The sequence below is a fragment of the Anas platyrhynchos genome, chromosome 3 (genome assembly GCF_047663525.1).
Source record: "Anas platyrhynchos isolate ZD024472 breed Pekin duck chromosome 3, IASCAAS_PekinDuck_T2T, whole genome shotgun sequence".
Taxonomy (NCBI): Eukaryota; Metazoa; Chordata; class Aves; order Anseriformes; family Anatidae; genus Anas; species Anas platyrhynchos.
In genome coordinates this window covers 50,838,176-50,854,469 of record NC_092589.1, presented here as the reverse complement: position 1 = coordinate 50,854,469, position 16,294 = coordinate 50,838,176, and the positions used below count along the sequence as shown (strand labels likewise).

General features: G+C 44.5%; 1 protein-coding gene across 1 annotated transcript in view; it reads left to right on the top strand.

Annotated features, from left to right (window-relative positions):
- FNDC1 (fibronectin type III domain containing 1) overlaps positions 1–16,294 on the top strand; it is a 64,959-nt gene that overhangs the window by 15,094 nt on the left and 33,571 nt on the right. The window contains exons 2-6 of the mRNA XM_038176665.2: positions 10,418–10,627; positions 12,405–12,503; positions 13,234–13,348; positions 14,213–14,400; positions 14,900–15,007. Of these exons, the coding sequence (XP_038032593.1) occupies positions 10,418–10,627; positions 12,405–12,503; positions 13,234–13,348; positions 14,213–14,400; positions 14,900–15,007 (720 nt within the window). The remainder of the gene's footprint in view (positions 1–10,417; positions 10,628–12,404; positions 12,504–13,233; positions 13,349–14,212; positions 14,401–14,899; positions 15,008–16,294) is intronic.

Genomic DNA, 16,294 nt, shown 5'->3' with positions numbered 1-16,294 from the left:
TGTCTGAGAGTCATGGGGGCCCCCAGATGAAACAGCCAGGAGTCCTGCAGGGCAATGCCGGGTCATCATGAAGAGACTTCAGGTGCATGGCAGGGGAGAAGAACAAAACTCCCTCCTTCTGGAAGGGGAAGGATGGGCAACTGCAATGATGTGCACGGGGGAATCAGTTGGGATTGATGGCTTTATCAGGCCCATTTACAGCTCATGCCATTGCTGTTTATCATTTTAATGATGTACATGAAATGGGTTGTCTTTGCCTTTAAAATTGTTTTTCTTTTAATCCATGAGTTCCCCTTTTCATAAAACTAATTTCCTGTGACCAGCATAAGGGAGAGGTCCTCACTGAAGTCAGGGAATTTTGAGTCAAGCCTGGAGTACCAAAGAGGCCAGAAACCCCTTTCTCCCTTCTGTTTTAAACCATGGAAAAGGTTAGACAAAGTCTATCACAAAAAAACCATAAAATAACACCAATGTGAGTTAGGCAGCAGGTGGCGGAGATGTATCCAGGCAAAGGGATGGCTCGAGTGGCAGATTTAAAAGCCGCTTTCCAGTGCTGCTTTTGAAGTAGCTGGTTTTAAAAACACTTCTGAAGTGGGTCTGCCAAATGTTCAGCTTTTTCCATTTTTTGTTTATAAGGGAATTGAGAATAATTAAAGTTTTTATGACGTACATTCATCTGTAAACGTCGCTCCATTTTCTCTTAGCAATTTAAGCTTTTATTGTATGTGGGGTGCAGTTCTACATACTGTACCTGATTTTATAGTCTATGCTATATCTATCTCCATCATACGCAGCATCTTATGCCTGGAAATTTTCAGTAGGCCTGCTTCTGGAACGGGTCTCGTGTTTTATGCTCCCAGAAAAGGCTGCTGAGCCGAGCAGTCGGCTGTAGTTCTCCAGGAGCTGAAGCAGTGACCTGATGTAAACCACATGCTCCGGAGCCCAGGCAGCGCACTTTGTTTGGGTAGCAGCAGGGAGCCCCGAGGCCTGAGCCGTGCAGCCAGCAGAGCTCAGGACCCTCCTGCTCAGCTTTACTGGGCTGTCCGGGTGGGGGTTTGTGTCTTCTCCATGGACAGGCCTCCTCCTCTCCCTCCAGAGTGGAAGCAGATTTCAGAATGATCTGGGGATGATGTGCTACCAAGGTCTCAGCTCAGTGAACACCAAAGAGATTTGGATGAAGTCTTGAGACAAAGAATTCAAGTGTGTGCCATGAGGGGAATTTTTCTTCAGTCAAATTTAAGTCCCCAGGTGTTCTCACCTGCTGACTGTCATGTTTTTAACCCATTGTCACACTGGATGTTTGTGGGACATTATCATTCCTTTTGCAATTTTCATTCTGCACATAAATAGAGGTGGGCTTTAATCCATCCCCGTGTTTCTGTGCCTGGTGCACCATAGGTTTTACCCTCGGGTCTTGGTAGGCAAACAAACCCTTCCCAAAGGGCAGGCCACACTGATGCAAATGAAGCTTTCCCATCTTCTGTGATGACAGTTCAAACCAACTGGTCAGACCTACCTAGCTGTGAAACTTGTTGTCAGGAGATAATAGGGAATCAAACAGTTGAACAAGAAAGGTATTTTTGCATCAGTTAAAAAAAAAAAAAAAGTAAAAAAAAAGTCTAAGGAATGGAGTGTATTGTGTGGAGTAGAGGACTGCTGATAACTCCTCAGAAAATACCTGGGTTCAATAGGAAGTGACCTTAGCAGAAGTTTTGCAAGTGTTCCTCAAGAGGAATCCCAGCAGCAATTTGGCACTTCATTTTTGAAGACAGCACTTAATGTCTCAGTCCCTAGGTGCAGTGATGTTTTTCCTTTTTTTTTCTGGCTCTAAGGTCATTTATTTTCAATCTCTTATCCTCTTTGTAACTGTCCTCTTGAGCTTCCTTGGTGGGCCTGTATCTTTCTTACAATGTAGTCACTGGCTATGGAGCGCAGTTCTTATAGCAGCAAGGTTTCATTGCACTGTAGAGTAGAATAATCTCCAGCTAATACAGCCAGAATTATATTGATTTTTTTTGGATGATATTGTGTTTTTATTTCAGTTAATCTGTGAGCAGTTCTCAAATGCTGGTGCTGCTGCTCTACATGGTATTCGCCATTTCATGTTTACTTCTTTATGGTGCATTTTTTTAAATCTTCCAAAGCGTTTGTTCTAAGTTTTGTCTATGGATCATAGATATATCCATGTATATATAACCATAGGGAAATGTTAAACTCGCAAGCACACAAGTACTGCTAGAACGTCTTTATTATTGTATTGTGTATTTCATTCTTCATGAATGTTAGAGTTAAAAGCCTTAAATTCAGGAAACTCCAAGTTAAAGTTGCGGTCTTGTCAGCGTGACAGTGCTGAAGTGTGTCCCAGAGGAGCTGGGAGTGTTGAGTCCTCAGCCGGCATTACAGACCAGCCTAGCACCTTTCCTACAGCAGAGCTGAAGGAGGTCTGCTCGCGTGGTCACTTAGTTCAGTAAAAAGTCAGCCGAGAGTAAACGTTAAATTGTTGATATGACTTATGGACCTGGCTCTTTTTCGTAGTCTGGAATAGTATTTGGGATCATTTTTGCTGGAAGATACTATCATAGTAAAAGTATGTACATTTGTATTTGTCATTTTGGATTCCTTGGGAAAGTCAGGAATGAAGCTGTCATCTGTACAGATGTCATGGTGTCCCGCGGAGCTGTACTGCTCATAGATCTCCTGCCTTGTCCTCCAAACTTACCAATGGAGAGCCAAGAAGAGAATGTCTCTTTTTAGCGCATATCTTTGATAAAGGAGATGTGAAGCTTGCAGATCAGGACGCAGACTGGTAGTGAGTTTGAACATGATTGCTGTGCTGTGCATGGGATAAATGGAGGAAATGACCTCGGTCAGGGTGTGGGAGGGGGATCCAGGATGGAAAGCATTTTGAAATAAACTTGTTGTGGCCCTTCACTCCTTGTGCTGGTGAGGGGTGGTCCTGCTGCCTGCCCCCCTGGTCTGTGCAGGGTGGCTCAGCCTGGTGGCAAGGGGTGGACAACACCCTGTGTGGGTGCCTGCAGACCGAGGCAGGGTTATGGTGTGCTCTCACAGCCCCTGCAGGATGCTGGGGGTTTTGCTGGAGGGAGCTGGCCTTGGTGGTTTGGTCACTGGAGACACCTCAATGGGAGGTGTCCAGCAGGTGTGAAGGAGGAGGGTGACCCAGGTTTGGAGTGCTCCCTTCAAAGAGCATGGGCACAGAAGAAAAACTGTGTCGGCTTCAGTGGGAGCATGCGAAGCCTTCAGTAACTCAACATTGGTTGTTCTTAAGTCATAATGTATGGGTTAAACAGGCAGAAGTGTGTTGCTGAGTCTGCAAAGTGCCCTGGTCCTGCTGTACACAGCATTCAGAGGGCTCTTCAAAGGGAGCACTGGAAACTTCTGTTAGCACTGTCAGTTGAAAGAATGTCTCCTGGATGCCAGGTAACTTCTCTACAGAGGTATAATGAGCAGCGATGCATAAATCAGACACTACCGTTGGATACTGGTCCTCCGCCCCAAAATCCTTGGTGGAGCCCGATGAATTATGGCACACTTTCCTTTGTGCAGGAACTCGAGCGTTCCAGTCCCTGCTTTCTGTGGCCAAGCAGAAGTGTGTGGGAATGTGCCGAATGATTTTTCTGCGAGAAACAAAAGGATTTACGTGTCATTTGCCTCCACCACTTTAACTGATCGGCTTGCTTCCAGGAGATCTGAGCTGAGCGTGTGAATTAGCGGCACTGAAAAGCTGACCAGTCCACACAGGAACAAGGTTGACAGTGCCTTTTAAAATGCTACCTACCCACTAAACCTGAGGCTGGATTTAGTCTCTCATTTCAGTCCTACCTTCTCTGACCAGATGCTTGCACTTCCACATGCATTAAGCGCCTCAATGCTGCAAAGAGCCCTGCTAGAGTTAGTGCCATGCCCCGTTCCATGGCTGATCTGAAATAAGTCAAGTCCGGGGTCTTCCGCAGCTGGAGCAGGCAGCATATCACGGTTCAGAGGGCCACATCAGCACTGCCTGAGCTGGCTCGCCAGCTGCAGGAAATATCTTTGCAGAGTGAACTCTTCTTAGGATGGACTCGATCCAGAACCTCGTTGAAGCCGGTGGAATTGCTCCCATTTTCTCAAAGGAACTTGGATCAAGCTATCAGCTAAAAAAATAATAAAAGAAAAAAAAAGTAAAAATCCATTAACGTTTTGCCAAAGTGACACAGTGCATTAATTTTTGGGTGGAAAACAAATATCTTCTTGTGGTATTTTGTCTGTCCTCTTTCTTCTTTGCTCTTCTGCTGATGTGGCTTTGGGATAGCTGTGTGAAGATAGGTAACAGTGAGTATGTGAAAGCGGGGAACAAAGCAGCCACCCCTGCATGAGTTGCTGGATGAGGAAGGTGGGCTGTGCTTTCCAATGTGCCTCTCGGTGATGGTAAAATGCCATTTTTCTTTTGCTGCTCATGAATAACAACTGGATGGGAAGCCTTGAGCTGCGCAAAGGATTGCAACGCTCTTTAGAGGCCTGGCTCTGATAGAAAAGCTCTGCTTTCTGCCTTTGCCGTTGCACTTCTTCGTAATCTATTTCAAATTGGATGAAAAAATAAAATGGTGTATCAAAATTGTCCCAACCCTTAAACCCAATGTATTAAGTGGTTTACCTGCTAGAAAACTACAGAGAGATACATGCAAAATGATGCCCATTGTGGGCATGAAGACACGACGGGTGATCATTTTTGCAAGCAATAAATTCTTTTCCTAGCAAAGATCTGGCTGTGATAGGGGCCTTGGTCCACACAAGGATTTCCTTCCCAGTTGGCATTCTTGATCTTGTCTAATGTCATAATTTGATCACTTTCTGACAAAACCGGCTCTCTCTTCAAGCTGTTACTTTGCCAATGGTGGGTCACTGTGCTTAGCCTCTCAGACTAATGCCTGAAATTAAAAGAGAGGTTGGTAAATGTTTATAGACTATATGAATATTGTCTACCGACTGTTTGCTGAATATGTGTCCTCTCTCCAGCAGAACACTTTTTATAGATCCAGTTTACCAGTCCTGAAATAATGGCACATGGAAGCAAAACGCACAGAAGTTCTTGCTGACTCGGGAAGGCAAGAGCAAACATTCAATACCTAGATTTGTGGTGGCAAATTGACAGTGCCTTATTTTGTGTGTGTGTGGCCTCAGATTTCAACTACTTTTTACATTCATATCCTAATAGGTTTGAATTACTTGGGATATTTTCCCCCACAATTACAGATTGATTACTAGGGGTCAGTACTTTCCTTTTCTTCTGTAGCTGATCTGTTTTTTCCGTTGCTGGATAATTGATGGGGGCCTCTGAAGAATCTGTGATTTGGCAAGTGCAAGCTGCCTCCTTGTGTGGTTGTTTAGAGGATGTTTTATCCTCGGCTTAGAACTCATGCTATGGGCTTACATCATTTATAAAATGTTCTCCCACAGCCCTGACACACACACAAACTTTGGCAATACTAGTGGACATTTCAACGATGAAAAGTCACTACCAGGGCTTTGATCAGCCTTGCATTTTTGGGGCTAAGATGATATACACAAATTCCTGCAGCTGTAGCTAATGTTGGATTTCCACAATGAAGAGATCACAAGGGAGTTGCTCATTCTCATGTTCTGGAATGCAGAAAAGGGCTTGCTTTTATTTTAATTGCAGGTAGCTCTTCGGATGAGATCTGAAGATTGTTAGTAGTTGATCTAATTTGGCCAGAATGGAGGGTCACACAACAGTTAAATCATATTTGGAACCAGAAGTGAAAAACCTAGCAGTATTTACAGGGAGAAAGTGTGGAGATGGAGAAGAATCAGCCCTCAGTTCTGTCAAGCACTTAGTAGCTAATCTGGAAAATTTTTAGAAAAGAGGGGCTGGAGGTGAATGTGTTTGAAGAGTTAGCCTTTTTGTTGCTGTTGTTTTGGGATGTCATCGAGTGTTTGTTGAGATCCTGGTGCATCAGAGTAGATGTTACGTGGGGAACAGACAGCTGCAGTCCTGTGGGCTTTTATCAAGGTCAGAGCTACTGTGTCTGATAGGAAAAGCCATGGGCACTGTAATAGCTGTCAGCTGTCCAGCTTTCATGCTGATCTGAAATCTTGTCTTGGGATCTCTTAAGATCATCTTCCACTGAGGATTCAAGTGACTTGCCCGGGTTTAGACCATTGCAAAAGGTAGGGAGAGATGCCCGGCACCATCAGGCTGCAGGACAGTCCAGGGAAGTGGTGGGAATGTTCCCTGCTGCTCAACGGTCTTAAAACTCCTTGCTGTCCCAGTCCATTTCTGGAAACCCATTTATTTGGGCTCAACTGTCTGGCCCAGATGGTGCAGTGTTGGTGTTGCAAGTGAGAAGTAGTGCAACATGTCCATACTGTGACATTGAGATATGTTATGCCAATTACAAGCAAGATATTGGGATTTCTTTATGTTTGGACCTCCTGCTGGTAAATGTACCACCTGGGAGTGAGCAAACTCCTAGATACAGTCCAGTGTGTTTTTTCTCCCCCCGAGGCAGATGAAGTTTTATTTACAGATCTCTGTGCCACTTGTTGCTGAGACCAGTGCACATGCACACTTGGTAGGTTGTTATGTTTGAGGGAGGCAATTTTTATCATCAGATTAATCTGCTTGGAGGGGACTGGAGGATCTGTACAAAGTTGTGTTAAAGGTAGATGAAGCCCAGAATCCCCCCAGTGGCTCCAGCTCTGTGTCACCCTTACCTCATTTCCATCCATGCTACTTCCCTCTTGCAAATTTCTCAATTTCATCACTTTTTCTTCCTAGTCTGCATCAGATTTCCATTTGTGTTCCTATTTTCATGTCACCTTCGGAAGTATTATAGTAGTTCTTTCTCTGATTTTTGTCTCCCCTGTTTCAGCCGCTCTTCTCCCTGCCTCTTTTCTGGGACCTGTTCTTGCCTCCCTAGGACTGCAGTGATGCCTTGATTTTTCAAGAGGTTTTTCTTTCTTTAGTCCATCAGAGAAAAGAAAAAAAAAAGAAAAGAAAAAAAATACTATTGCATATTCTCATAGATCTTGTTTCCAAGGTCCACATCTAGCACCTAGATGTGCAATGGAAGGGATCCTAGTGACAGAGGAAGGTCATGGGATGTGTCCTCATAGTGCTTGACCTGTAGTGAGAGCATCATCAAATTATTTTTTCATGAGCTGTGAATTGTTTAAGTCCGTTGTTCCTGGGGAGTTCAGGGTCCCCACAGGAAGGGCTACTTTGGGAAATGAATGACTTAGAATGATGCACCAGATTTATTTCTTCCCTTTTGTCCTTCTCCCTGCCTGCCCCAATGAATATTGCTTGTTTAGGACAATGTTTTGTTTTGTTTTGTTTTCCAATGTCATAGGTTTTTTGTTTGTTTTTTGTAAAGATAAATGATCCTGGCCAGCAGGACCAAACTATGGCACTGAGGGCTCAGTGAGCTCAGCCTCCACAGTCCTTCTCATTGAAATTTGTGCTACTTGATGGAGTCAGGATGAGAGGAGCTGGAGAGTGCTTGGATGTGGGGGCTGCAGCAGCAGGAAGCAGTGACTTGCTGTCCCATGGGGACTGAATGAGTGGGAAATGTCCTCGCTGGTGGAGAGTGCTGGCTCTGTGGTGTGCAGCTGAGCCCTTTGGGACAGCAGCGCTGCAGGTGCTTGTATGGGACAGAGAAAGCCCAGCTTCACCTTCCTCTGTGACTGAGGTCAAGGCCTTCAGCCACATCCTGAGTCGGGCTGTTGGCTCCCAGGCTATGGGCTACAGCAGGGTGGGCAAGTTTCATTCTGCTGCTCTTTGTTTTTAATGGAAAATCACTTTCTTGTCAAGATTGGCACATAGTTCACACAAAAAACCTGGGTCTGATGGGTCAGCATTTACCATCAAAGCTGTCTAAACCACTTTCTCATAGCTCTGTCCTAGATGCTTTCATGCCAGTCAAACTGTAACAAGAAAAGATAAGTAAAAAGTGGAGCTAACTAGTGAAGTAGGAACTACAGGCAGTAAAGTGTGGTGCTACAGTGAGGAAAGTAATTGAATCCTTAGGAAGCACTGATTTTAAATCCTCTGCTGATCCGCTTCATTCAGCATTAGTGCCGATAAACTTCTCTGCCTAAAGCCACATTTGTTTTAAATTGAACGCTTGCCATATGGCTTTCTGGCTGGGCTAGCTCCTTTTGTATCCTTTGTCCCTTACAATTCTCTTTTAATTCCAGCTGGAAGCTGTGACTGACTGCCAAATCAGAGTTGATGGGCTGCAGCATCCCTCCCTGCCACCCCAGGTCCATAGGCTCTTGGCACTCAGTGGGACCCTGGTTTGGTGTGGATGTTGAGATGTGGAGAGGTGGTGGCTGCCGACAGCACGTGGGCTGCCAGGAGAGGCTCTGGGAGCAGGGCTGGTCCAGGCTGGCCAGGAGGAGGGTGAGGGGACATCCCATCACAGCCAGCTGCTGCTTGAATGAGGGCTACAAGAAAGCAACTTCTTGGTGGTGTCAGGCCACATGTGTACTGGGCAGCAGCCACGGGTTGCAGTCTGGGAGGTTTGGGTTGGATGTTTGGAAATACTTCTACTCTAGGCAACTGGTGTAAAGCTGGAGCAGGCCTGCAGGGAGGCTGTGCAGTCTCCACCCATGGAGACTGAGCTAGGGAGAACCAGGGCTGGTCTTGCACAGTGTTGTGGATGGTCTATCTTTGAGCAGAAGGGTTGGCAGGAGACCTCCAAGGATCCCTTCCACCTTGAATTTTACCATCGTTCAGTTCTCCATGGTGGTGTTGTGAATGAAAGCTGCTGCCTGCATGGTCAGTGACTACCAGGCTCCTGAAATCTGTGCTGAGCAGTTGCTCAGAAAAGCAAGAAAAAGAAACTGTGTGGAGCAGGTGATTAATAGCGTGTGACTGAATGTTCCTTGAAATGTGGGCAGGGAGCCTCATGAAAGCAACCATGTCTATTGTATAGAGAAAAACATTTTATTAAACACTTAGGGACAGATCGACTGCTGCGATATGGGTAATATACATTGCTCCGGCAACACAAAGCGTCTGTAAAACTGGTTGAGCTGGCTGATTGCTCTGGGTTTATAATGGCCTCGTTTTGTTGGTCTGGCGAGGAGCAGTCAACACAGAGGGGCTGCTGAAGTCTGTATGTTTAAATTGATGATCTGCCTCTCTGCAGGCAAAATAAAATGACAAAATTTACCATGCTGAGCTGCTTTAGGTAGAAAAAGCAGAGTTACCTGGGAGCATGCTGTTCTCTGCTTGTGTTATATACCTGTTTGGCACTGAAACCTTGCGATTCCTACAGAGATTTCAAAAGGAGCTCTGCAAACAGCTTTGAGAGTCACTGTGGTCCTTTCCAAAGGATGAATTAATAGAAGAATGTTTATTGGTAGTGTGTAAGAAGATGCAACTTTTTGTCAGCAGATCAAGACCCAGTGAACAGATTGATTATAGAAGCTGTCACTAAGCAGAAACATTAGAAAAGGACCTGCTTTTTGTGTATGTGGGGACATGTAGGCATCAATACATAGTTAAAGTAATGTAATATAAGTGCTGTAATAGGTACAAACTCCCAAACTGGTGCTGGAAAGACAATCTCACTCCTCCTCTGGCCACGGATACTTTGGTGCGTTGTTGTCTGTCCAGGTGCCATCCCAGGCTCTTGTTCTGACATTGCTGTGGTTGCAGTCACTGGCTTAGCCAGCAAGTGAGAGGGTTTGAGTACAAGCAACCTAGCTGCTTGAGCAATCCTTGCTTCATTTTCACCTCCTAAAAGAGCGCTGCTAACAGGTACCTCATGCAAGCCATTTGGCAAGTTAGGGTGTGGGATGCTCAAGGGTTCATATGACGGGACTTTGTGAAGTCAAGAGGAGTGGCATGTGCAGGACAGACCTGATGAATATGAGCCATTAGCAATGGGTTTAGGAGAAGAGAACATGCTTTTAATGTAGATTACTGTCTAAAGTCAAGTTTAAAAATAGTGAAATGGTTCTGTGCTTCATTTTTCACTGACCTTTAGCACTTGCCAGAAAAAAAAAAAAAAAAAAACGTACTTGTGTGCCTGAACTATGGAAAGGGGAATTATAAAAAATGGGGAAAGATTAAAACAGGAAAGCTGCAAGACAACCCCAGTTTCTGGCAGGAGTTCTTGTATTACAGTATGTGTTCACTTTGTGTGTCTTGCGCCAGTCTGTCTGAAGTGCCTGGGAAAAGTCCCTGTTGAATATTGTGCATCCCACTTGGAAAACTTGTTACTGCATTGGGTTTTATAGCAAAATTAGGACACTATAAAATTATACCCTTTGTTCTGATGATATTTCATAGATGTGTTTGCAGCAGAAATATGTGGGCGGCTGTACATGTCATGTGCTTCATAATAACTGTGGTGGGTTTTATGTGTGTTTGCTTGTTTTTTTGAAGAGAAGGACATGCCAAACAGACCTCTGAGAGTGCGTGCGCAGTCTCCTGATGGCAGGTTTTCCTTTCGGTGGAAGCCACCTTATGGAGCGGGCTTCAGGGGTCCACGCAGCAGATCCCAGGGTCACCTCCGGGGGTATGGAGAGAGCAGCCGAAGGATGAGTTACGCTCCGCTGCTGCAAGAGCGACAAAACCAGGAAGCAAGGAAACTAGGTGAGCCAGACTGCTCTGATATCATCTATGTGAGTTGATGCCAGACTGCCCTTGGTCATCACCCCATCGATTTGTTCTTTGGTTTCACTTGTCCTATCTGAGAAGGCTGCTCTCCAGGCAAAAAGCAGTCAGTCTTCTGTTGCTGCCTGTTGCTGCTAGGTGGTCATAGATCACATTATTGTAGTCGTCAGAATGATTTCTTCTTACAAATGAAAATGTTTTCTCTAATTGTGCTCAGGGGAAGGGCAGAGAAGAAGAGGCATAGCTTGTAGGTCCTTGCATGAGGTGGGGCACCTCTCAAATCCACTGTTTCTTGTCCTCTTCTTAAAAACTGTGTTTCTGCATTATTTCTGACCAGTGCAGAAAAAGTTAATGCTTTAATTTAATGTATCAGCATTTACCAGCAAAACCATTTCATGGACTCCATACCAGTGTTATGTTTGTGTGTCCATGTTTTCTCCTGTTCCTTCTTGAGGTCCTGGTCACTGCAGGCTCCTGAGAGTCAGGTTGGCCTCTTCTGTGCTTCCTGTCCTGTCCTGTCTTCTGTGCTGTGATGGTTTGCACTCCTCCACTAGATAACGTGCCCTCAACCTAAAGGATTTCCAGCTAACTGTAGCAATGGGGTTTGTAACAACTTTATTTCTCCAGAGGCTGAGCATTTCTTTTTGTTCTGTTTGTGTCATTCCCCTCTTATCTCTCTCTGTCTTGTGAGCTTCTCTAGCCTGAGTGGGCTCTAGGTCTGCACTCATGACTCTTACTTTGATTGTCTTTCTGGAAGTTTCCTCTGCTTTTTGCTTCTTGGATGCGTTTGCTCAAGGTTAAACTTCTTTCTCTGAAAATCTCTCCTGCATGCTGGAAGTCCATCCCGCAGACAGTCTGGTCTTGGATTACAAAATTGGTGATGGTTCCAAAATCACACGTGGCTGCCAGAATTCCTGGCTTTGTAATATAAATATCTATTTCCTCTTCTGCTTTGTCAGTTATGTGTAAAAAGAACATCTCTATCTTGGTTTGTCCAAAGAGAGAGAACTCGGCCACCTGTCAGTTATTCACACCCTTTCTGAACAGCGATCTCTCAGTTATTGCTCATCCCTTCCCTAGTACTAACTTTTTCATCTTGCTCTGCCAAGACCAGCTCTGGAAAGAGATGCACTGTAGGTGCCAGTGCTTCCATGTCTGTGCAAATGTTGTGTTGGCTATCCAGTACTGCCATGGTCTGAGCCCCTCCATGGTGCCTGGTTGCTGTGTTTTCTGTCACTGCTATTGCTAACACATTCATCCTGCTCTGAGTTGCTTCAGGCTGTGGATGTCCCCAGGTGTTACGTACTGCTATTTTGTTTTGTTTTGTTTGTTTTGTCATGGATTTAGTGAAAATTCAGTAACATACTTGATCTTTATGAAGAAATACTGTGTAACCTGTTTTTAAGCGTATACTTCTGATTTTCACGTCTTTTACACTATTCTTTTATCAAGAGGGAGAACAAATGTTTTTAAATAATCAAATTAACAGGAGAGGAACTCAAACCTAGAATACAGGACCCTTGTACCGCTGTATTTCATGTTAATAATTTGCTTTCCTGCTACTAAAATACCAACTTGATTGTTCTTACTGTATGCATGTTGAAATCTCTGAGATAAATGATATGAATCTAAATAAACTACTTCTCTTCTTGTATCTCAGACAAGAATCAAATAGGTTTCTACCTGAAAAGACTGATTTTTATTTACCATGATAAAGGCTAAGGAAAGCCTCTCTTTTTTTTCCCTGTATGTACAGCCTCTGAATCAGTTCATGTTGTTTCGCTGCCATCACGGAACACCCAAGGACGAAGTCAACCTGTCTATAGGTCATCTTTAACTAAAAGGAAAGTCACAGGTATGTTTCTTTCACATCAGCTGTCAATTCTCGGAGACATTTGAATGAAATGAGACAGCTTTGATTTTTAATTGAAAGTGCTAGAGCTAACTTTTTCTGTGTGGGTTAAAGAGCTTCATGGATGTCTCTGCTTCTGTAATTCAAGCAGTATTAATAAAATGATAGAAATCGGCAATGCGGTTGGGGTTTTGCTGCTTTTCTCTTTTTTTCTTTTTTCTTTTTTTTTTTTTTTCTTGACTTTCTCTGCTGTAGCTATTGGCAAACATTATGCACTTCAATAACTGCATGAGAAGGCTTGACTAAATCAAAGACAGGATCTCCAAATCTGAGTGTCTTCTTGTCACATCTCTGCACCGTTATCTACAGGGTTGATTTCCAGTCAACATGGTCAGCTAAAGTGTTCACTTCCTTTTGGAAGAGAAGTGTTACATACTGTAGCAGCGGTCAAAGAGAAACTGTATGTAACAGTTTGAGAATTAGTAAAATATTTAAGGACTGTAGAATAATTAGTACTCTGGTCCTGTAAGCAGACAGCTAACAGAAGAAATTACATTGTCATGAGGTACCATCAGTAATGAAAAGTACTTGCTTTTCACTGCTGTCACCTTTGCTATACATCTGTGCTGTCTGCCTATTGTAATGTGTATTAGTGTCTTTTTTTTTTATTTTATTTTAATTGAGATCTCCAATATTCTTGTTATTGATGTGCTGTTTTATTTTCCCATTTCAGAGGAGGAAGAGGTGGAGGTGGCACAGGACATAACTGTTCGGGTTATGTCCTCTCAGTCTGTGCTCGTTGCTTGGACAGACCCACTGTATGAAAAGCAGAAGGCTGCAGCAAATAGGTAGTTAGCCCCATGTTTCCTTTTCTGAACAGATACTGGAGGTGAACTTCTGTCAGTGCACTTCTGATCAGTTTTGCATTTATTTAACAATGGTTGGTTATGGGAACAACTTAACTTAGGGCACAGAAATCTGCAGGTACCAGTGACAGTGGCTGGTAGGGGATGCTTCAGAGAAACCTGGAATGGCTAGGTGGGGGTGATGTACACCTCCAGTGCCCCCTTCATCCTCAGACCCTGCACAAACTCCATACAGCCGTGGCTGAGCAAGTCGTGGTCTCCCATGAGCAGGGGAACATGGCTGATGGCCTCACACCACACTGGCTGGAGACCAAAACAAACAGAGATGGGCCGGAAACTGCCAAAGACCTAAAAGTGCTGGGCTGTGCTGCTTAGCCTGGGAACAGTGAAGGCCAGCACAACCTGAGGCTGAACTGCCTGCAAGAGAGGTGGTCACGTTAGATGCTCTCCGTTTCATTGTGGAGGTGATTATCTGGGCCAGCACGTGGGAACTGAGCCACCAGTGCTGCTCAGTGGAGTGAGGGGCTTCCAACCAGCAGGCTACATCTGTGGGATGGAGGCATGGAGCCTCCTGGAATGCCCAGCTTGGTTTGGAAAGCACTGCGGCTTCCCCTGTGGGAAGGGGTGTTTTCAGCAGGAGGCTGGGAGGAGCAGTCAGCCCTGTGGGGTGAAGGCAGTCGGACTCAGTGAGCCTGCACAGGCGAGGCTGGCACTGGAGGTGCTCACCTTGGGATGGGGACTGGGCAGCAATATGGTACTGGGCTCCCTGGGGCTGTCTGCTCTCCCTCTGGTCCTGCTAAAGTTTTTGATGAGTGAATTTCTGTGCTTGTGTATTTCTAACGCCAGGCAGTACAGCGTTCGTTATCGCGAAAAGGGGGAATCAGCAAGGTGGGATTACAAGCAGGTGTCCAACCGGCGGGCGCTGGTGGAGAACCTGGCACCAGACACCATGTACGAGTTTGCCGTTCAGATCTTGGACGGAGAAAAGGAAGGCAAATGGAGTGTGTCTGTTTACCAGCGAACCCCGGAGGCGGGTATGTATTAAAAAATAAATAAAAAAATCTGCTGCTCAATCTGCTGCTCCTGTGGAGGGATGAGAGCAGGGGAGATTGATTGCTGTGTTCAGCAGCTTGGCCCCCTGCAGCTGTGTTTGCTCCTTCCTTTGGGAGCAGCAGCACGGATGCTGTCCCTCTGCGTGGGCGGCAAAATTTGGTTCTGCCTCCACAGAAGAAGCCTTGGAGTGCCTTTGATATAGGGAAGTAGTCCATGATGACTGAATTGTGTATTTCCTCCTGAACCCTGGTAGCAGTCTCATATAGACAGCCTGTCCCTGAAAGTATGGACCAAAACTTCACAACCAAAGTCTGATGTAGAAATGCAATATGGGCATGCATGGACCTGAGCTGTGTGTGTACTTCACATTTGTCTTTCAAATGACCATATAGGCAGTTCTGCTGTGAGAAGGAACAGCAAGCATGTGCTATACGGGTCAGTCTTTCTTACTTGCCTTTTCTGGGTATGGCTGTTTCACAGCTCCTGCCAGTGCACCTGAAAATCTGGATGTTTGGCCATTAAAGGGCAAACCAACCTCTGTAGCAGCATCCTGGGATGCTCTCCCAGAGAGTGAAGGCAAAGTCAAAGGTAAGTCATCATTCTTGGTTTTTAACCCCCACAAGGAGCTGGTCTTCTCAAAACATGATTGCTGCTCTGCCACAAGCTGGAAACGCTGACTGTGCCGGAACTTTTTTGGTTGGTAGTGTCTTACACCCAAGTAGGATCTCCTTGTTTCCAGCCCAGCTTCAGTTACTCTACTGTGCTGCTGGGAAACTGTCACCTTGTGCCTCGGATGTCACAGATCTTCCTGTGGCATCATGTATGCAGACTTACCTCTTCTTCATTAATAAGCAAGTTGAAATGAAGCTCCGGAAGGATGTTTACCAAAGGTTTTTTAAGTTAGGCAGAGAAGTAAGCTAGGAAGAGTTGGGTAGTTGCCAAGAAAGTGAGTGGGTTTATATTGTGTTTTATTTCTAGTTTATTGTGGAAGGAAAGCTTCTGCTTATAAAGCAAGCAGAAATAATGATTTCAGCAGATTTCACACATAAGGTTTGTGCAGTGTAGCATTATCATATGTGGATGTAAAGACAATTTGTCAGTGGCTATTCACTTGCATAGATTTATTTAAAAAAAGGGGGGGGATTTTTTTCCCCCTTTTTTTCCCTCCAAAAAGGAATAGCCAGGATTTTTGGCTGCTCCCATTCTCCACTGATTGATGGGACTGTGTTCTCCAGTTACACAGGTTTTTGGAGGTGCCTTATCAGCACTGTCGCATCTCAGACTTTACAAAAACCATGAGCTTGGAGAGGAATATACCGTGTCCACATAAAAGACCTACTGTATGCATTCTCTAAGGCAGTGGTGGAATTCCTTCCTCTTTGAAGTCCATAGGAATCTTGCCAATCACTTCAATGGAGCTGCAATTCTGTCCAAGAATCATTATTTCTTAAAGTTGGGTCACGCAGGGACATTATCTGAAATTTAAAATCTGCTCCTAATTTTGAGCAGTCTGTGACCCTTTGTCCATATTTATCCATATGTTAGATGATTCACACAGGGCAATTACTTTAAGATACCTGATATTTAAGGGCTGAACACTTTTATGTACCTAATATATCATTATGTTTTCATTGGGTATGAAGTATTACAGGAGAAGCCTTATTTTTAAACTAAATAAATGGCATAATATTTATACTGGCTAAGTTAAACCACCATTAGCACTTCATAGTCATTTTGATAGCACGTGATAATCTTTTTGTCTTGGAATTTTTGTCTTTTTGTTCTTTTGTTTTTTTTCAACCCTGCCCTTTTACATGCTTATATCACATGTTAAAGTGGTGGAGAAATTGCAATCCAGTAACCATTTGAAAGCTA